At 41.5% G+C, this 22,773-nt stretch overlaps 1 protein-coding gene across 1 annotated transcript in view; it reads right to left on the minus strand.

Moving 5' to 3' along the window:
• GALNTL6 (polypeptide N-acetylgalactosaminyltransferase like 6) overlaps positions 1-22,773 on the minus strand; it is a 641,250-nt gene that overhangs the window by 102,868 nt on the left and 515,609 nt on the right. Inside the window, exon 6 of the mRNA XM_003792813.1 lies at positions 418-603. Coding sequence (XP_003792861.1) covers positions 418-603 — 186 coding nt within the window. The remainder of the gene's footprint in view (positions 1-417; positions 604-22,773) is intronic.

Raw genomic sequence — 22,773 nt, forward strand, 5'->3', positions numbered from 1 at the left:
ACCCAACCCCAGCTCTAACTCCACACTAACCCTACACCCAACCCCAGCTCTAACTCCAACCCTGACCCTACACCCAACCCCAGCTCTAACTCCAATCCTAACCCTAAACCCAACCCCAGCTCTAACTCCAACCCTAACCCTAAACCCTAAAACCCCAGCTCTAGCTCCAACCTAAGCCCAACACTTATCCCACACTGATCATAACAATAATCCCCACCTATCTAACCCCATCCACAACCTTAACTCCAACTCTAACCCTAACCATCACCCCAACCCTAACCACAACCCTAATACTAAACTTTATTCCAACCCCAGCCCTAACCATAAACCTAACCTTAATCCTACCTAACCCCAATCCCAACCCCAACCCCAACCCTGACCCCGACTCTTGAAGGGCTGCACAGGGCAGGAACTCACTGAGCAGTGGGGGCAGCCAGTTCACGTTGACCTCACAGTGGGAGTCGAGGAAGGTCAGTACCTCCCCTCTGGCCATTGACGCACCCAGCAGTCGGGTCCGGATGAGCCCTTCCCTTTTCTTGGTGCGAACGATCCTCACTTGGGAAAACCGGGCCATGTATTCTTCTAACTTATCCTTTAAGTGGTCTAGGAAGGAAGAGAGAGGGTACAGAGCATGAGCAGCTGCAGAATTACCCAGCCATGGTCGCTGGTGCTGGGCAGGGAATGTAAATGACAGATATCAGCGCGGTGTTTTCAAAGTCCCCGTCTTTCCCTCCTGCATCTAGAAGGGAAGTGCTGATAAGAAGATGTTACATCCGGAGGTTTTTAGGCCTCAGGCTTCCTCAAATGCTTCCTATGCTGCAAACATTGCCTTTGGTTTGAACACAGGATAAATCACTGAAGCCCCCGAGCTCCACGAGGCAGGGGCCGCTGGCCCCCAGCCACCTGTTCAACTCCAGCCTGCTCTGCAAGGCGGGCTCCCCTCACCCCTGCCTGCTGGCCAAAGTCAGGCTTTGCCTCATATTCTGAGTGCTGGAGACGCTGCATGTGAAACAACAGGGGAGAAAAATAGCTGTCAAATCCACAAGAAGCACACAGATTTTCAACCCCACCAGGTCACAGCAAGCTGTAAGGAAGTTCAGCATCTGGCTTCTTTCAAAGTGGTAAAGGAGGCTGACTCAGAGTTGGGCAGACACAGCCAGGGGAGGCAGGTGCAATATGAATGCCATACTGTCGTTTCAAACTTAGGTATTCAAGGTTTGGAAATATTTCTTAGCTATTTAAATTCGGAAATGTTTCCCTCCCTAATTGAAAATAAACAGTGGGGACAAAATATAATTAGATAACTTACAAAATAAAACATTTCCTACAGGCTGTGATCAAATGCCTCAATCTCTCTGTTCATTTTATGCCAAGTAAGACCATTTGGTAGCTTTCTGTGGGACATGCACTTGGTTTTTTTTTGTCATTGTTGTTGTTAAGACAGAATCTCACTCTGTCACCCTGGGTAGAGTGTCATGGTGTCATAGCTCACAGCAACCTCAAACTCCTGGCTCAAGCGATCCTCCTGTCTCAGCCTCCCAAGTAGCTGAGACTACAGCTTTTAGTAGCTGTGCAGTTTCACTCTTGCTCAGGTTGGTCTCACACTCCTGACCTCAAGTGATCCTACTGCCCCAGCCTCCCAGAGTGTGGGATCCCAGGCCTGAGTAGCCCTCGAGGCCTGGAATAGGCTCTTGCATATGTCACATCTTTTGCTATCTGCTTTCACTCTTCTCGTGTCTAAGAGTGATGAGGCTTCATTGGAATTTCTGACAGGTGTAACCTACTAACCCAAGTTAACAGATGTCAGAGTTACTTTGTATTGGAGTTTCTCTGTACTTATGGGTTTATTCTTATTTCTTATTTTCAATGTAGTTAAAAAATCTTAATTTCCAGTTTTTTCTTGATGTCTCTATAACTATGTTTTACAAATGTGTCATTTGCAATAATATCTGGCTTTCTAATTTTCAACTAACAAAGCATACAGGTGGAATTTTTCACAAGGGTGTTTTAGCTAAAAATAAGTTCCCTTCTATTTTGTGCTTTCTGTAACAAATAGACATGCAGACATTGAACTATGAAAAGCAAAGAGTCCAGGGTTTGGACTTGGCGTGGCCCTGGTGGGGAGACCTGTGACAGAGACATACGCACACAGGTCATCTAAACCCTCTGGGGACTTGGGGGATTGGCTCGTCCTCTTTTTTTTTTTTTTTTTTTTTTTGGGGGGGCCCCAAGCTATCCCCCTGGGTAGAGTGCCATGGCATCACACTCACAGCAACCTCCAACTCCTGGGCTCAAGCGAGTCTCCTGCCTCAGCCTCCCAAGTAGCTGGGACTACAGGCGCCCGCCACAACGCCTGGCCATTTTTTGGTTGCAGCCATCATTGTTGTTTGGCGGGCCCGGGCTGGGGATTCGAACCCGCCACCTTAGGTGTATGTGGCTGGTGCCTTAGCCGGTTGAGCCACAGGCGCCGAGCCGGCTCGTCCTCTTAATTAATGATTTTCAACCAGTGTCCCACGAGAGGATTTTAAGTGTGCCACAAAAATTTTAAAGATCCATTAATTCAATTCTTTTGGAAAGAAGTTCAATATATAGTAAGAATATTCTTTCTTTTATTCTTTTTTCTTTTTTTGATCAACATAATTAAGTGTGCCATGGAAGTTTAATCATAGATTCAAGGGTTGGAAAACACTGTCTTTGCGTGTGATGGACAGTCAAACTTCGATGTAGGCTTTGGTTAAAGATGTGTCAGAATCCTTCCACAAACGTTTACATACTAAATCAGTAACTGGAGACTCTAGTCAGTCACCTATACTCATGAAGAGACACAGTGTATTTTTAATCTGAAAAAATGCCTTTGAATGCTAAGCCTGAAAGACCAAAAACACAGACTTTTCTATTTCTTGGTGAAATGTTGGTACTTCATCAGGGGTCTACTAAATATAAAGACAAAAGTTTTGGGAAGCAGTAAATGAACACACACCATGGCAGCCCAACCCATCAGCTACTTCTAGGGTCTCTCTCCTTGTACTCAAACAAGTGTGCCATGCAGAAAGCCTGCTTCCTGTCTTCCCTGGGCTGCCTGCTCCTGGCTCTCTCTTGCCCAAGCTATGGAGCAGGATTCTAAAGGACTTTACCAGACAGTGTCAATGGACACACTAGCTCAATCAAAGGCATTTGATCAGTGATCAGCATGAGAATGCACTTTGTGTCCTAGCAGTATCCTGTTCTAGAAAGATTTCTCACAGCAATGAACGGTTGAGAAAATTTTATAATCTCATTACTGTAACGTATTCAGGCGCTAAGTCTTTCCACGTCACTAAAAGTACAAGGCAGGATTCTGTAGGTTCATTTGTGAATTGTTTTTTGTGGCTCACGGGAGGTATTGTCTCATGACCTGTGTCTTGACCATCACTGAGTACTAAAAGTAGGTCACAAACATTTGTTCAGTTCACCAGAGTTGTGTTCCCCCCACTTTCTTTTTTTTCCAAAAAAAATTTTGCTTTATTGTTTCAGGATCATTGAGGGTACACAGAATCAGGTTACGCTGTTTGCATCTGTTAGGTAGAGTCCCTCTTGAGCTGTGTCCCGCCCCCAACAGGTGTGCTCTACACTGTAACCCCCACCCCTCCTCCCTCTCCCTGCTCCCTTGAATTGATTTGCGTTTTTCTCTAATGTGCCAGTAGACTATCTAATACACACCACATAAGAGAAACCCCCACTTTTGTTAAGCTTTATCATTCCTTTTGTTAATCCACCATGGTCCAAGATGTGCTTACTCCTTTCCTGAAGACCAAAGGGGCCTCTCGTGGGAGAAAAGAAGAGCAATTTTTTAGAACTGCCCTCGAGGAAGCAATTCTAGAATATTCTCATTTCCTGGGTGTTCCCAGGAAGTGGTCATCTGGGAGCAGTCTTCCCAACTTCAAATGGAGACTTCTCTATTTTTGGTTTATAGAAATTCTCTGGCACTCAGCAAGGGCTGTCTCTATGTGTTTTCTTTTCCTCTTGGTCCATTTTCTGACTGTGTATTTTTCTTCTACCAAAGCCCATTCCGATGCACTAAAATGATTGTATGGTGTGAATTCACTAAGCACACCAGGAGTCTGACGGCCTGGTGGAGTCTGAGAGATGTTTAGACCAAATCCTTCAGTTTGAACTTTATGGACTGAACTTGGTGGGGTTTCTGCTCTCTTAGAGGTCCAGAGGTTAGTTACCCCTAACTCACAATGAAGGCAGCTACCAACAGCCAAATCAGCAGACTGAATGCTCAAACAAGGGAGTTGCTGGAGATGGCCTTAAATTAAAAAAAGTTTAGCTTGTCTTCTGTCTGCACAATTTTTAGATTTACTTCTAAAATATTATTGAACGTGATTTTATATTATATTTAATTTGAGTGTAGAATCTTTGAAGAACACTTTTTTTTTTCTTTTTTTTGAGACACAGTCTCACTCAGTTGTCCTGGGCAAGCGCTGTGGTGTCATAGCTCACAGCAATCTCAAACTCCTGGGCTCAAACAATCCTCCTGCCTTAGCCTCCTGAGCAGCTAGGACTATAGGTGCCTACCACCATGCCTATTTTCTATTTTTAGTAGAGAGGGGGTCTCATGCTTGCTCAGACTGTTTGAACTCCTGAACTCAAGGGATTCTCTTGCCTCAGCTTCCCATAGTGCTGGGATTACAGGCATGAGCCACTGTGTCTGGCCTGAAGACTACTTTTAAAATCATATAATAATTCTAAATTCTAAACAATACCCAAAGAACTTATGGTATTTTTATGAAACAGGCAGATTATCTAGTCAGTATGAGATATTTGTAGAACTTTTTTTTTCCTTTTCATCAGGGGTCCTAGACTATAAGTGGATGTATTACTGTTAAACCCCCCAAGTAGTGTTTCAGTAACCCAAGAAAGTGAACATAATTTCAAAAATACCAGTTTGTGCCAGGGGTTCATGTATCACTATATGGCAATAATGAAATACAAAGTTTCACTAAAATGAAATTTTGCTGTGCTGTGAGAGATACATTTAGGAGTTTTCTGTTACATATTTTTCTCTTCTTTCAGAAATTTCATTTATGCGTCATGAATTTATATGGAGACTGTACCATGTGTTGGTGAGTTTAGTGCTTAGGGTAGCAACTAAATTTTAATAACTCGCCCTTCCCTCCCAAAAAAGAAAAGAAAAAAATCACCTTTGGTGATTTACAGTTAAGAGTCAGAGACATGGGTTCTAATAACTCTCCTGCTGCCTGGCCCAGGGCTTTGGGTAGCCACTTCACACCAATTGACCTTGCTTTCCCCAGCTATAAGGTGGAGGGGATGCGATGGGTTGATCTGAGATATTCTTTCTATTTCTATGATTCTAGCAGTTCCCTTTTTAAGTTTTACTTGCCAAGTAGATCTCAGCTTATCAAATACTTAGTTTTTTGCTATAGACATCATTAATAGTTGTTATTTCAATGTTTTCCTTTGGCTATGTCTAAACACACATCACAGGTTTAGTCAAAACGCAAACTCAGAGACATTCTCCTTGGTCGGTGTGGCTCCTTCTGATCCCCTGCAGGTTGCTGCCTCTGCAATAGTCACTGATGTCAAAGTAATGACTTTGGAGTACTGTAAGTTCATCACGGAGTTACGTCTGTTCAATAATTTATGCTTATTATGTCAGGGAAATACAATAGCAGAGTGTAGAAAGCTTTCTAGCCTGCCTATGAGAAACTGACCCCAGAGAGGCAGATGAGCCTGTGACCACCGCTATTGCCGAGCCTGGCCAGGACATCCTAACAGGACCACTCACCAAAGGCCAGGAAACACACTGATGCAGGCTTAGCAGCTGATGGGGAGACCCAGAAATCTGTTGGCAAGTTTTCCCATCTCCTCTGAAATCCCGAACTTGTATCTCAAGTGGAGACAGGAGAGAGACACGAATGATCTGGACGTACCTATGGAGATGAAGTCCCTTTCATGTCTATGCTTTGGTGTTTGCAGAGTGCCTTTCTTGAGAGCACCTAGACATGCACCAGTTGTGAAGAATGATGCTTCTTACGTGTGGTGGCTCATGCCTGTGATCCCAGCTACTCGGGAGGCTGAGGTAGGTGGGTTGCTGGAGCCTAGGAGTTTGAGGCTGCTGTGAGCTATGATGACGCCATGGCAGTCTACCCGGGGTGACAGAGTGAGACTCTGTCTCAGGAAAAAAATGATGCTTCTTTGTAAGTTATGAAATGTAATAGATTATAAATACACAGAAACTGCCTCTCTCAAACTTTAGGGATCTTACCTAATGTGCACAGTGCAAGGGTATGTTTCAAAATAACTAAGTACATTTTAAATGTCTTACCACAAAAAATAGGTAAGTGAGGCAATGGTGATGTCAGTTTGATTTAAGCATTCCACATTGTATACCAAATCATCACATTATACCCCATATATGTACAGAGTTTCTGATTTTAAGTAAAAATTAAATAAAAAAATAAATTTAAAAAAACCTTTTCTGGCACACAATAGGGGCTTACTATTAAGTGTGAGTCTAAGCATTCTAAGTAATTGAGTTTTTACCCCTGTGACAAGAGCAGGTCTTGATTAAAGAATATAAGATATCCTTCCATTTATTAATCTGATTGGCAGATGTTATATGTATATTTTGACCCAAAGTAGAAATGTTAGGGACAATTGTCTATTTAACAGGGTCTGTAGGGATTTTTTTTCTTTATTTGGGTGAAACACAGATTTTAAGACTCTAATTGAATTCCAGAAAATTGTCAATTTCTTTGTGTCCTGGTTGATCACACTGTATCTGTCTCTTTGGATGGTGTTCAGATGTAGACAGTTCACATTTATCTATGGAACACAGAAAACACATCTAAGAAAGTAATAGAATTGGTGAAACCAGGTTCAGTTGCTCCTACCATCCTAGCTGGTTCCATCTCTGGATGTCCTATTCTCTGTTCTTGTAATATGCAAGGTATTTTAGGCTGCTTGAGAAGGAGCTGGGGACACCAAACTTAAATAGATGAAATACATTCCTAGACAACTATTTTAAATTGCACACATACTTTTGGCCACCCTCTATGAAAAAAAGAAAAGATAGAGTGAGTTAGAATATCACTTGTCATGAATTTATAGATCAAACCATTTATAGGCTGCTAATATCACAAAAGGAGTGACAACCAAGTTAGGTCCTCAGAACAGAGAAACACATTGCCACCTGTGAAATATTGCCAAAAGCACTGAATCCCACTGGGGTTGTTCCTTTAGATCTTACTACTGATTTACAGAAAATAAAGGCATTGAAGCATAAGTTAAATGACGCAGCAGGAACACAGTCCGCAAAACGCAAACACTGGGAAATTCCTCCAGACGGCTTGATTTCTCAATAATGAAATTATGAGGGGGCAGGGAGTAGGAGACACGGCAGCTGCTCCGATCCAGTGGGGGGACACGACGGGAATCCTGAGTCACTAAACAGCTAAGAAAGAAAAAACTAACCCCTGATGTTTGCGAGTGGGTCTGCTATCCGCGAGGTCAGGTTTCCTCCTGTGATGTGTAACAATCCCCTCTCTTTCTTTCTCAAACCCTCTACTCATTTATTCAAGGTGCTCTTGGGAACCTTTGTGAAGAGCATTGCCCTGGGTACCATCATCGTTTGCCTTTTGAAACAGGTGGGAATTTTGTTTCAGAGTGATTCCCCTGCTAAGGAACAGCTCTGGTTTGGAATCAGAGTAAACGCGACATGAAGATGCTGAAAATAGAGGCAAAGCGGGGAAAGGACAAAGTCAGTGATTCCCAAGAAAGTGATCTGGAAGTTCGATGGAAGAGAAGAGAAGCTGAGTTCAGACGCGCACGGAGCACTCCGGCGATGGCCTGCAGGCGAGTTCTGACCAGACCCACTCTTCGTCAGCAAGTCTAGAGGGCTGGGGCCGCGAGGAAAGATGAAGGTCCAGGGAAAAGCCCACAGTGGTGAGAGCCCTTCGCTTGAGTAATTGAAAGCTACCCCGGACAGAGCACTGTGAAATATAATTTGGTCCTTTTCTCCAGGGAATGGAGAAAATGATCTAAGAGGCCGTTTCCATCCCTGCTGTTTCCTGACCTCTGGCTGTTAACATCACTCCTCCTCGTTAAGTCCAAATGAATTGCCTATTTACCGCTGAACTCCAGGAAGCGGTTTCTCTCCCGGCCGCCTCGCAGGGCCACGTGCACTCCAGCAACTTCACCAGCGTCCAAGGGCCCATTTTAAATGCGTGATATTATTTCCGGGACATTTTGTTCCTTTATTTGCCAGATAATGAATGGTTTCCTTTTACCGTCAAGCCAGTGCTCCCCCAAATTTTAGGAGAGATTCCCCCAAAGAGTATAAAATGTATTTGCAAAATGAGAAGCAAAATGAAGAGATACAGCCTCTAAAGTGGCCATAACTCCGTAGGAGGGCTGTTTATCAGCCCTGGCATCTGAGCAGGCTGTGATTTTCCATGACAATAAACACTGAAAAACGCGGATTCAGGATGGCTGCATTTATTTTCTATAGTAACGCATACATTTTCTTTTCTTGGGGAAGCAGGAGGAGAAGAAGCCATTATTTAAATTTCTTATGAAGCAATATATAAATGGTGTCCTCCGGAGAGTGCACACACACAGGGGCACACACGAACACACACATAGATGTGTACACATCATTTCTGTCACTAAGAAGAAGTGATAAGATGCCTAATTTGCAATTTACAAAAAAAAAAATCATTGTTTCCTGCACAGTCTTGATTAAATGAGGCAATAAATCATACATCTACCACATGCCAAGCATCTGCCAAGGCAAAAGTTGGCTTGGAAAGTGACGAGGACAGAATTGTGGAACAGTGGGAGTTTTATAGTCTGTCACCGGCATGACAGGGATGGTAAAGGGCAGCCTTACGTCTCCTCTCCTGACACTCCGGCAGCACATTCTCCATTGTGACTCTTCTGTCTGGCCTCTTTATCTTCATTTAAATGGGCTGCATCTCTCTGAGCTGTGGCGAAGATATATATTTTCTCTGCTAATGACGTGTCTTCCCACGGTCCCAGGATTGTTTCCACGCTTGAAAAAGTTCGCCCAGGAAGGGGCCCACCATCGGTCGGCATATTGCAGATGCGGACAGACTCGGGGTGGATTTTTTCCACTCTGTGGACAGAAGTTCTGCATCACTAGTGTTGTTTTTTTTTTTTTAAACAAGGCTCTTCTCTCTCGGGAGAGATTTGTTTTTCTCAATAATTTTATAGAGATTATTCAGCCTATAAATTCGGCCCAACTCTCAAGACATGTGTGTTAAACTAGACCCCCGAGTTTGAGTCCCTTCCTATTTGCTTAAGATGAGAGAGAATAAATACACAAATATAAATGGAAAGCTATTCAAAACTAGTTAGTGAAACGGAAAACTAACAAACTGTAAGGGCCATACTAGAAATGTAATGCGACTCTGTGAACAGCCGGTGAGCAAATGAATGTCACGTGAAGCAGCGATGGAGGGAATGTTGGGGGCACAAGGTGCAGCCTCCGGGTGTGTAGTTTGCTGTGGAAGTGGGGACAGAACACTTCTAGGTAGGGCTTACTTAACGTGGGTGACAGGCGAAGATGATATATGGATTCTAAAAGGGAGGATCCTGGAACTTGAATTAGAGGAATAATATTTATGTGGGTAAAGAGGGCAGAAAGAAGTTGTGCTCTAGGGAATGAGGAATAAGCAGGCAGAGAGTGAGCCGTCCGGAGGGGCCCTTCACTACAGAGGCGGAATGAGGAACTAGACTGCGGCCAAACAACCAAACAACCAAATGACAACAATAACAAACAACAATCCCTGCGTGGACAGCCTCTTACAAAAAAAAAAAGAAAACTAAAAATGCTGAACAAGCTGTGGCTGTCTCCTATCCTCTTTCTTTCCTCTTAGTCAGTATAATTTTTAAAATGTTTTCATTTTCATTTTGATATTTTGGGAGCTAAGAAAAACATGCACAGGCAAAATATTTAATTCAAAAGCATATATTGTAAGATAAACCCCACCTCATGCTTCTAGGACTCCACTTTTCCTTACCAGACAGGAGTAACCCCGTTTTCTCATTTCTCGTCTATAGTTCTAGAAGGTTTTTGGCACATAGAATTATATATGCACATGTGAACAAATATGCACGTATATGCATATTATATACATTGGGTTTTTGCCACAATTATTTAGACTTTACAGGGCTTAAAAAACACCCTAGAAAACATCCTTCATTTATTCATGCTCATTTGTAATAAGAAATGGCTTCTGTTTTTGTTTTACAGTTCTGGTGAATTTTTATGAACTAACTGAAAACCATCACTAGAGGAGTTGTGAAATGTCTCAAATGGTTCTGATATTGTCAAGCTGTCTGGGGAGAGGCACCAACATGGAAAAGCCAAAAACGTTTTATGGTGTCATCTGGACCTGAGGACATCTAGTGTCTGAATTTCCGACCGTGGTTTTCCCTCCTCTCCTCCCTCCTCTCCTCCCTCCTCCTTGCCCTTCTGCTCTCATTCCGTTGTCTTCTCCCTGATCCTGGCTCCTCTTCTACCCAGCATGAACCCTGGTTGGCAGCTGGACCAGCATCTCCACTTCCCTGACCCCACCCCCCCGCAGGGGTTCTGGGTGTAGCTTAGATGCACGATACATGTTCAGTGAATGATCTTACCTTCTTCATATCCACAAAGCAGTCATCATCCACACCCGTGTGTGTCTAGTCTCAGAATTTGTGCCTCTGCTTCACAGAGATGATATGATGAAATTTACAGTCTAAAGTTATCAGATAAAGTTTGTAGAGTTGTCACCTGTCAGATAGGCTGAGATTTCCAGGGATATGTGTGCAACAGGGACTAAGGAAGGTCCCTGCTGGGGAACCATCAACACTTACAGAGGAAGAACATGAGGTGAGCCCCCACCACAGAATCCTCAGTGCCAGGGCGTGCTCAGCCTGCCTGTGTTCATCTTTCATCATCAGTATTTAGAGAGAGCAGCGTTGCTCAACCTTTATAACTCACAGCACACTTGAACCGACAGTTAAGATTCCATAGCACACTTAAATTATGTTGATAAAAAAAAAAGCAAAGAAACAGAATATACCTACTGTGCTTTGAACTTCTTTTGAAAATAAGTGAATGATGTTTAAACATTTTCCCGGCACACCTAAGATCCTCTCACAGCGCACCAGTGCACCATGCACCCAGAGGTTGAAAACCACGGATATAGAGCATTGCAAATTTAATGCAGTTTTTATTATAAAGAAAAAACTGTATTCAAACTGTAACATTCAATATATACCAACAACATTTGCCATCTTGTATATTCATCGTGTCTTGTTTCTCTTGTAATTTACAGAAGTCAAACGTGATTTGAGTATTATAATTTGAATACAATTTCTCCCTTTCTTAAAATGTGCATACATTTTATTTGTTTGCACCCTCTGCAATGCCAGACTTCACTTTAAGGCACAAGACCACATAGCCACTAGTTTGGGGACGGCCTATTCCAGGGCTTCTCAGTGCTTTTGCTATTTGGGGTTTGTCATGACCTGCTGTCCTGCATGGTTGGCAGTGCGCCTGAGCTTTATTCACCAGGTGTTAGAAAGAAACATTTGGGTGTTACCCAATGTCTGCAATCAGGCAGACTGCAAAATCTCCACTGGCTAAGATCTCCTGAACTCTCTGAAAGCAGCATTGTACATCATAACAATGAAAAAGAGAGGAACAGTTAATAAATTGTGGAATTGTTAGCCTCCAGAAATCAGCCCAAGTTTCAAAATAACATGATCTCCTTTTGAATGAGATCATTTTGTTCTGAAATCTGCATTTTCCCCCACTCTGTCCCCCTCATAGACATCACTATTTAGCAGGGCAATTAGGCAACAATTCCTGAAATTTAATATTTTTTTATTGATGTATTTTGTCATCCTGGGTAGAGTGCTGTGGTATCATCAGAGCTCACAGGAACCTCAATCTCTTGGGCTCAAGCAATCCTCCTGCCTCACCCTCCCAAGTAGCTGGGATTATAGGTGCCTGCTACAATGCTGGCTAGTTTTCCTAATTTTTTAATAGAGATGGGGTCCCACTCTTGCTCAAGTTGGTCTCAAAATCCTGAGCTCAAAGGATCCTCTTTCAGTGCTGGGATTATTGTTGTGAGCCACTGTGCCCAGCCAAATTTAATTATATATTTTTTCTTTGTTCTGTTATTTTCTTTCCCTGAAGAACAGGTTGAACAGGGAGTGGTGGGGATTACTGACAGCTAAGTGATCCTAGAAGAAGCTAAAGAAAACTTCTCAGGGGACAATTCAATCTCTACTTAGTCCCCTTTTTGATTCATTACTGAAACTTGATGTGGCTTGGTCCTTTATGCATAGTTAACGTGAGTACAGAAATCACTCCAGAAAATATTAGACCCTCACTAATTCTCAATTGTATTCTTCTTAGATTCAGCATAAACGTGTAAGCCTTCAGACATAGGCACGTCTTGTGAGAGTGTGCCTCCAGAATACACTTGCCAGAAGACCTCTCTCCACCTACTTTGAAATTTGCTTCTTGATGCAACAGTCATTGAGAGAAGGGGCTTGGCTGTGATGCTTTTGGAATGGATTGGTGTTTTTAGAGTGAGAACTCAAGCATGCTGGTTTAGTCTGAGTAGGCCAAAACAAATAAACAAACTAACAAAACACAAAACAAAATAATCTCAGCCACATACTTATTATATTAAAGCATCTCACATGTTAGATGTTAGAAACTACTTTCTCTTCTACACCATGATACCTAAGTAGAGTAACCAAGTCCCTAAAATACGAAGGAAGAAAATGATCCAATTCCCTGGACCATGACAATTATATCCCACCTGAAACTTGCCCCAAACTTCCATTTACAAAATCTGGAATACGTAGCCCTGGTGTAATGTGGAATGCTGGAGGTAGAGTTGAAGGGAAAGTGTTGAGCTTCCCATTTGTGAAAGATTTATGTTTTCTGACATTTCTTTTTTTCTTTCTTTCTTTCTTTCTTTTTTTTTTTTTTTTTTGAGACAGAGTCTCCAGCTGTCACCGTAGGTAGAGTGCTGTGGCGTCACAGCTCACAGCAACTTCAAAGTCTTGGACTTAAGCGATTCTCTTGCCTCAGCCTCCCAAATAGCTGGGACTACAGGTACCCACCACAATGTCCAGCTATTTTTTGGTTGTAGTTGTCATTGTTGTTTGGCTGGCTTGGGCTGGATTCGAACCCTCCAGCTCCAGTGTATGTGGCTGGTGCCCTAGCCGCTGAGCTACAAGTGCTGAGCCTTTTCTGACATTTCTTAAAGCAGCTCAGGTGTGATGGCTGGCAGATAGCCATCTGATGAGAGAAGAGTGGCATGCAGGTTTTTTTTTTTTATTAGTATCTTTACTTGCCCTATTTCAAAATCATTGGCTTTTTCTTCCTTGAAAATTCAAGGCATGCAATTCTCTCCTTTCCATCCATCTGTGGAACCGTCGACAAAGCAGTGGTGGAACGGAGGTTTCCCTTAAACGATTCTGACATTCTTCAGAAATAAGACCATTGATCACCTTTTAATCTTAATGGATTGGAACTAATTTCTGAAGACCTCTGTTTTCTCAACTGGAAAGGAAATAAATTACAAGAAACACCAACAAAAACCCACATACAGAAAACATAAGCTCCGGGGAGTAAAAGTCATGTCTTAACCACACAGATGATCGGCGATGATTAATGTCTTCTGCATAAGGTTTTGTGATAAATGTTTCTTTGGGAAACTAGTTAGAAATTCTTTTAGCATCACACAAATTCAACCTTAAAAATGCACTCTCTTTCCTCCATCACTCTGTTCCCTAACCCTGCTTAATTTTTCTTACCTCCTAGGACTAAGTTTTGGTAATTTGCTACAGTAGCAACAGAAAAAAAAATACAACAATGATCACTACTGGCATGTGTAGTTTGGGAAAAAAATTCTGATTCTATTTCTCCTGGTAGGAATTGCTGCTTTGATATTTTACTAAGAGCACTTCAAAATAATGTGCTTTCTTTTTTTTTTTTTTTAATAATGTGCTTTCTAATATTAAATATAAGAATACTGACAAGAGAAATTGTCAGACTGAGTGTTTTGTTTAAAATGGAGTCTTAACTATGAACAAAATCTAAAATATGCAGCCCTGGTGTAATATCCTGAAACTTTACTTCTGTCTTCTGTACAACTACAAGAATGATGAAATTATCCTTATACCTTAAAATTAGTCTATGTTATTGATAGACCCATAAATAATTTTTTTTTGTAATATAGGCATAGGTTTATATTGCTTAAAAGAAAATACTGGGAAAATTCCCAAAGGTACATTTATGGTAGAAATTTAAAAAAATCATCAGATGAAAATAGACCTGCCATTTGATCCTACAATTCCTTTATTAGGTATATATCCAGAAGACCAAAAATCACATTACAACAAAAATATTTGTATCAGAATGTTTATTGCAGCCCAATTCATAATTGCTAGGTCATGGAAAAAGCCCAAGTGCCCACTGATGAACAAATGGATCAATAAACTGTGGTATATGTACACCATGGAATATTATGCAGTCCTAAAGAAAGATGGAGACTTTACCTCCTTCATGTTTACATGGATGGAACTGGAAAATGTTCTTCTTAGTAAAGTATCTCAAGAATGGAAGAAAATGTATCCAATGTACACAGCCCTAATTTGAAACTAATTTATAGCTTTCATAGGAAAGATGCAACCTAATTATAGCCTTAGAATATGGGGAGGGAGGTGGGTGGAGGGAGGGTGATTGGTGAAGTCACCTCTGTGGTTTATCTTACAAGGGTACAAGTGAATCTTTTTAAAAACAGAGTATGAATGTCTTAATAACTAAGAAAATGACACAAAGGCTACATTAACCAGTTTGATTAGAGTATTTCGAATTGTATATGAAAACACCACACTGTACCCCGTGATTGCATTAATGTACACAGCTATGATTTAATAAAAAAAAAAAAGAAAGAAAAAAAATTCATCAGATGAGGAAATGCTAGCACTCTTGCAAGGTGATCTGATTTGCAACTATTTTGCCAGCTGCCAACTTTTCAGAAGTACATTTATAACCAAAGGCAAGGTTGTCTTAACATGTCAGAAGATTTGAAAGACTTTTGATACTTAGGGGCACTAAAATATAATTCTTCATAATGGCCCCATTTCTTAAGAGATCACAAAACAAGTATTTTGTCAACATGCTAAACAGGACTTATAGCTGCTAAATTGTGGAGTATGGGCTCTGAGGTGGCCAGGCCCCCACAGCCTGGGGAGATGTTCAAGGGAGGACCCCCAGATGCTTCTCCTTGAACAGCAACATCATTTTCTCCTCTGCCAGAAGCAGTCATGTCGCCCCTGTATACTTTCCCTTTTATGTTTTGCTGGGAAAGCAAGTAGCTTTTCCTCCCTGAAGTTAATCTTTACTCCATGTGCTAGGTTGATGTCAATTTCCCTCTAGTAAGCAACTTGGTTAAAATAAATGAACTTGTTCAGATACTATATAATAAAGCTCTTTTCAGGGTTCAGTACTGGCTGCAGTTGTGACTGCTCCAGACCTCCTGGTCCCATCCTTGTCTCTCATTCCCCACCTACTCTGTTTTGTTCTCTTTGGGGCTGGTTTGAGAAAGGTGGTGCCTGAACAGGGAGCAGAGTATGGGAAAGTTGCAGTGAAAAGGTGAGGGAATTGCCCATGGAACAAACAAGTGAAACTGCAGAGTTGGTTAGGACTTACCTGGGGATAATCATTGTCAGGAGTAATAAATTATGGGACAGTCATGGTCAAAAGAGCAGGAAGTCTTTATTCAAATGCTTAAATCTGTGCTTAAAACTAGAGGTGGTAAGGTCACTGCTATTCAATTAGAATGACTTTTACATTTTGTTCAGGATGTTTGTCCTTGGTTTCCCAAGGAAGTGCTGTTAACGCTGCCACTTGGGAAAAGGTGGGAGAAAAACTCCACTCTCATGGCCCGTGGGCCCTCTGCTGTCCCTATTGGCATATTGACACATTCTCACTTTAGCAACTTGTTAGAGATTGTTTGGATCCCCGTCACAGAAAGAGGCATCCTCTTTTTCATGCTAGCTCAGGTACCCCTCCTTCCGCTCTGGTGGAGGAACCCCGTCCCCCAGAATTTCAAAAAGAACTTCAGGATGAGGAGCATAAATATGAGGCAGAATGCTCTCCTTCCTCGGATGAAGACCCTGAATCCCACTTACAGCTATGGCGGGTCTTCATATTCCAAAACCAAAAGTAACTTGCCCAACCTCATCTGATTTTCTGCTGCCTTTTGCTGCACCAACAAGGGATTAAAGTTAAGTCTTCATTTACACATCTCCTTTACAAAAAACTCTTGCACAAGCTCCTGACCAAGGGGAATGTCTAGATGGCTTTTCTTGCTTCTCAGTATGAGAAAACTACCTTTTCTCAACATCCTCCATACAACTGCAGGATGGGTAGCTAATATTTTAACTACAAAAGCAGGTGACATTCAGAAAGACCTTTGGTGCCTTGCTACTGCCCTGCAGCTGATAAAAGTTACGAAACCCACCCCGGACATACTTAAAAATGGTACTCTAACTTTACATTGTTTCATGGCCTGTGTGCCACCCCCAAGACACTTGTTAATTGGAAATATTTCCATAACTAAGGCTGAACATGGATTTATTTCAAATTGTATACATTATAATTTATCTAATTGTATTAATCATTTTAATCCTTTTCATGCTATGGCTGTGATTGAACAACCTTTTGTGACATTACTTGTGAATTTATCTCAATCTTGGTATGATGAATCAGGATTGAAAACATTCATTGAACTTAACAATTATTTACAGAAACCTTTTGTATAGAAAAAAAGAGTAATAGGTATGATTATAGCAGGTATTATGGCTTTAATTGCTATAGTGGCTACTGCTGTTTCTTCAGCAATGGGCCTTACACAATCTATACAAATAGCTTGTTATGTCAAAACATTAGCCCAGAATACTTCTTTAGCATTATCCCTACAGGAAGATGTAAATAAAAGAATAGAAACAAAATTAAATGCGCTAGAGCAAGTCTCTAATTGGAGATGAAGGGTAAAGCATGACAGCACCTCTTCCTTTATGTTGTCATGCTCATTTTCAATGGATTTGTGTTACCCAGAAACCCTATAATGAATCACAGTGGAATTGGGATAAAATAAAAAATCATCTCCTAGGAATACGGTCTCATAATAATATTAGTCTTGATGTGGCAAAACTTCACCAAAAAATTCAAACTATTCACGAGTCTCATTTTGACATTTATAGTTCTGCCCAATTAGCTAAAGACATTTTTGTTTACAATCTTTCAGTCCTTTAAAAAATATTAAACATTTAATAATAGCATTGTGTCTATTACAAATATTAATACTAATTTTATATTGTAGTCTCCTAGTCTTCTGCAGAGTTGGAGTCAAGCAACTCCTCCAACTAAAATCTTCTATTCACAAATTAAAACTAAGAAATAAAAAAGGAAAAGATGTGGAGTACAGGCTGTGAGGCGGCAAGGCCTCCACAGCCTGGGGAGACGGTCAAGGAGCGACCCCCAACCGCTTCTCCTTGAACAACAACATCCTTTTCTCCTCTGCCAGAAGTCAAGTAACCCTGCATACTTTTCCTTTTATCTTTTGCTGGAAATCGTGTAGCTTTTCCTGGGTAAAGTTAATTTTTACTCCATGTGATAGATTGGTGTCAATTTCCCTCTCGTAAGCAACTTTGTTAAAATAAACGACTTTGTTTAGATAATATATAATAAAGCTGTTTTCAGGGTTCAGTGCTGGCTGCAGTTGTGACTGCTCCAGTTGTTCCGATCCCATCTTTGTCTCTTGTGTGTCTTATTTCCTCATTCCCTGTCATTCTCACTCAGGTTCATTCCCTCTTGTGGTGGTTCACAAAACTAAATAAATAGATCATTGCTAAAGGAGAAGTTTCAGCCACAAGGGGAATCTATCCATATATTGCTGTATGATAAAAGGGAGCAGGGGGTGGGGGGCAACAGGGAGAGGGGACGTCTTTTGTTTTTCTTTATTTAGATGACCAGATATAAACAAGTTCAGTAGGTATAGTTGTACACCTGTAATTGTTTCCAGACTTAGCGTGTTTCTTTGAGACACTCTGCAAATGTTTTAATGATAATGAAATAATTCAGGTGTCCAGGGAAAACTTTGATGTTATTTTAAATTTGACTTGATGGAATCATGGCTTCTTTTGGTAATTAAATGGATGATAATTTGAGTTTCTATACCTATGAAGATATACTACCGCATCTGCAAAAATACAACAGTGCTGCATTGAAGGCCAGGGTCCTCTGCTACTATTAATGCATGTCTAACTGCAAACGCTTTAAATACATCGAGACAATGTCCACTGGGGAACCATAGGATCCTTTTTCTCCAAATATAAAATTTCTTGGTCTTAAAACCAACACTTTAGGATGGACATCTGTTGGGTCTCCAACTTTTTCTTCTTTTTTCCCCCTGCTTTACTTTGGAAGAAGAAGGGTTGTCTTGGGCCACACATTAAACACACAAACACTAATGAAAGCCGATGAGCAACAACAACAACAACAACAGCAGCAGCAGAAAGGTCTGTGTTACACTGTTCATGACAAGCAAAAAGAGTCCTCACAAAAATCAGGATACAGCCTGTGGGTTGCCAGTCGGACACCCCTGCCCTAGGATGAGTCCTGATAATGCTTGTCCATGCCTTAGTCCCAGGGCCTCCCTCTGAATGTAGCTGCACTCTGCAGTTTGCTTCTAGCCAACGGACCATGGCAAAGGTAATAGATCATCACCCTCCTGGACTCCACAGATGGAAAAGTATTCTCCATAAGAGCTTGGTGAATTCAACAGTGGGGTTAAGGGAGCCCATACAGCAAGGAATTTTCTCCCACAGAAATCTGGGCTCCAAGTCCTAAGCTGGAGTAAAGTGAACTCTGCCAACAACTTGAGTGAGTGGGAAGCAGACCCACCCCCAGTCAACCTTCCAGAGGGGATGATGGAGCCCCCGGGGGCACCAATCACAGGACCCAGTTCAGCTGTGCTAACCCCTGGCTACTGGCCCTGGGAAACAGTGATACAATTAATGTGGTGCTGTTTTATACGGCTAAATTTGTGGTGATTGCTTATGAGGCAGTATGAAATGAACACAAAGATTTTAAAAATACCCAGTCAAAGAATGAATGTTTGTTAATGTTAGACTTCTGGGACTATCCTAATTTTTCTGCTCCTCTGCCTCTGCACTGTGAATGAACCCCGAGGTTGGCTAATGTGTACCCAAAATAGGAATATTAGAGGCTGCTGCCAGAGGCCTGGCATTTTTTCTAATACTCCGTAGCTTAAAAGACAAGTGTGGGGCACTGACAAGCCACATAGGGTGAAATGGAACTTGCTGGTTAGGGCTCAGCTAACATTCATTATTCAGATTTCATTTTTTTTTTTAAAAGACCATCTGCTTTCAGCAGCCTGATTCTCTAGATGTTGTTATAGAAATTTGGAAGGTTAATTTGAGAAAAACATTATGTTCAATCAAGGGAGATTTTTAAGATGTTGAGGAATTGAGTGGACACAAAAGAAAGATAAACAGGATGGTACCTGTGGCTCAAAGGAGTGGGGTGCCAGCCCCAAATGCCGGAGGTGGTGGGTTTAAACCCAGCCCTGGCCAAAAACTGCAAAAAAAAAAAAAAAAAGAAAGATGAACATGCAACCGAGGAATGTAGAGAACAACGTAAGGGCAAGAAGGAGTTCACAGATCACTCACTGCCAAGGCGCCTGCAGACTAGTTTGTGCCCTGCTGTGTGTATTTCTCACTATGTCCCTCGTTGCTTTTAACTCTTACTAGATGGGGGCTCTAAAATGTCGACTGCTACTAGTAGTCTGAAAGGTTTAGGTTTATTTCTTGCTGTCCCATCAATCTTCTCTTGAGTCTCTAGTTCTCCAATTATATGTTGTATATTTATACCCTGTGTTTTTATGTAGTGGATTGGGGTGAGAATGGAAGAGAGAATGAAGAAATCCCAGTCAAAGGGGAGCAAAGATAAAAACACCACCCTTCGCTAGTTGGCTTGTCCATTACCTCAGCTATTTGACATATTTGGTGATGAGAACATTTGAGATCTAGTCTTTTGGTTAATCTGTTTGATTAATCATTGCACATTACATTCAAAAATCACAGCTTCATTCTGAATCCCATAAATATATACACATATAATCTGTCATATATAATAAAAATGCTCTCCCCAACCATCTGGGGATATGTAGTGTGTAGTCATTACAGGCATAAGACTTGTGAACAAATAATATGTGATTTGTTGTACTTCCTTATCCTTCTAATCCCTCAAAGATTAGAAAAATCAAAGAATGATTTGAGGAACTTTTAACAGCAGTTCAAAATACAATTATTCATAGTTCATTACAAATAGGGCCATTATTCCCTCCCACCTCACCCCATTGCCTGTTTGACCTTGGATATGTCTTTTGCCTTGTCCGGGTCTGAGGTAAGGATTTGGAAACTCACTGCTGCAAAGTTGAATTGTGATTCCTTGGTGATCATAGTGCACAGCCCATTTGAAGGCTAAAACAGGACCACGTGCTCTATGTTGTGGCAGGTGCTCAGTGAGTTCATGTGATAACTCCCTTCTCCTTTCATTCCTGTGATTTCTAGTTTAAAATTTTTATCTATGATTTGATAGAGATAGCAAACACTAAACATTGTTTGAAAATGAGTAAGGACTTCCTAATAAGGAAATGAGATTTTTTCCCCCTCATATTGGAGCAATTGCATTTAACATATCTATTTACAAATGAGTCTGCCTTCCCAAACATTACAAGCCATAATTACCTCTCAGGTAATTCAGAACTGTGTGCTGTGCCACAGTGAATTCAGCTGGGCCTTTGAACCCACATGTGCCCTGGCAAATTCTCTTTATTTTCCAGGTTGTGGTGATGATAGGGTCATTTACTGTTTTCTTGTTAGTTAGTGTCTCAACTATAGGAAGCATAAGGTTGCTTTGTAATTACGTAGCAGAAAGGTGTACAGGCTGCCCACAATAGGATCTGGTACAAGGTAGCACTCGGTAAGTAGTTTATACTTTCCTAAGCATTCTGACATTAAATCTTGAATTTCATTGTAACATTAAGTTTTAAAGCATTTTTTTTAAAGATGAACAATTAAAGGACAAAGAACTGCAATGATTCATCACCAACCCATCTCTGGAATGCAACCAGGGCCAGAAACCACATTGGCTCTTTTTTTGGATACGTCTGATAGCTGAGATGCCTGTGCCACAATCAGTGTGCCTGTCATTGTTATCAAGTTTGACAGGACTTTAAATCATGTGTACATAAAATAAACAACTGTTGGTTACCTAGGTAACAATGCTCAATGTTTAGTTGAAGGCACCCCATCTTTTTATATTTAGTTGCAAAAGAATTTGCTTCCAACACCCAAACCTAAGGTGGAGAAAGAACTCCGTATCCTTATATCACTGGGGATTCTTGGGAGGCCGTTTCCTGTTATTTATCATCACAACAATATGAAGCGAAGCACAAAGCCACTGTGTAAATTATGTAGCTGAGGAGCTCAGAGAAAGGCATTCTGTAAATACAAGCTGAGATCCTCCCACACAGGGTTTCCAGCAGTAAGGGGTGCGGCCCTTGATACACTCATTGCATTGCATTCCAAGTGCAGGACTGATTATCAGTACTCGGAGAGCACTTGTTTAATAGAGATGTCTTTTGTGCATTGTGAGTCACTTACACGGTTTTAACAAATTGCCACACACATATGAATCTGTGCCCAAGGATGGGTCTCCCAAGGACACATACCATACGACAGAGAATTATTCATTCCACCTTCCATTAAGTGTTAGGAGAAGACAGTAATAAACTGCAGTGCTTGTGACTATGGAAAGTACGACTTGAGGGTTGAGCTGGAATAAGCTGCTCACAGGAGCAGTGTGCTGGTGATACATACAGGCCGGCCTGGAAATTCTGTTTGCATCAGAGGCGGTAAAGTAATGATTACAGAGAGCCAGCGTAACAGCATCTAACTGAGAGAAGCAGACTCCTGAAAGAATTTTATTTTATAGGCAGAATGAAGTGCCAATGTGCAAAATATTTCTGAACACGACTTTTGACGCCACCATGGGATGATTCAATTGATGGTGATTTGCAGCATTCTAGGAATCCAGCAGCAATATAAAAATCTAGGGGAAAAGCAACTGTTAGTACGAAATTGGACAATGTCAGTGTGTTATGGGCGCAAAACAGAACTGTTCCCAGGCACAGCAGGAACTGGCCACACCCGGTCCTGTAAGCTGTCCTCACATTTCCTCCGGGTCTCAGTTTAAATATTTGGAGACTCACCTTGTAAAACCAAACCTGCCTTTCCTGCCCAGCACCTGACAGAGCCCCTTGCTCTACAGCTTCTCATTCATCTTGCACTACTTTGCTTTTTCTCCTATATCCTTATTACCCTCACCACCCCCTCCTCTAATTGTTTACCCTACTGAAATAGGAACTTTTTTTTAAATTTCAATTTAATATGAGGTTACATTGTTTTCATTTCTAAGGTAAAGTTCAAGTTGCAGTTGAGCCTTTTGCCCAGGGGGCGTGCTGACCACCCTCACACTGTGCACATCAGGTGAGATCCTGCCCACCAAGGGGCGTGCTGAGCAGCCTCACACTGTGCACGTCAGCTGAGATCCCACCCACCACGGGGCGTGCTGACCAC

The sequence above is a fragment of the Otolemur garnettii genome, unplaced genomic scaffold, assembly GCF_000181295.1.
Source record: "Otolemur garnettii isolate 467f Iridium unplaced genomic scaffold, OtoGar3 scaffold00061, whole genome shotgun sequence".
NCBI classification, from domain to species: Eukaryota; Metazoa; Chordata; class Mammalia; order Primates; family Galagidae; genus Otolemur; species Otolemur garnettii.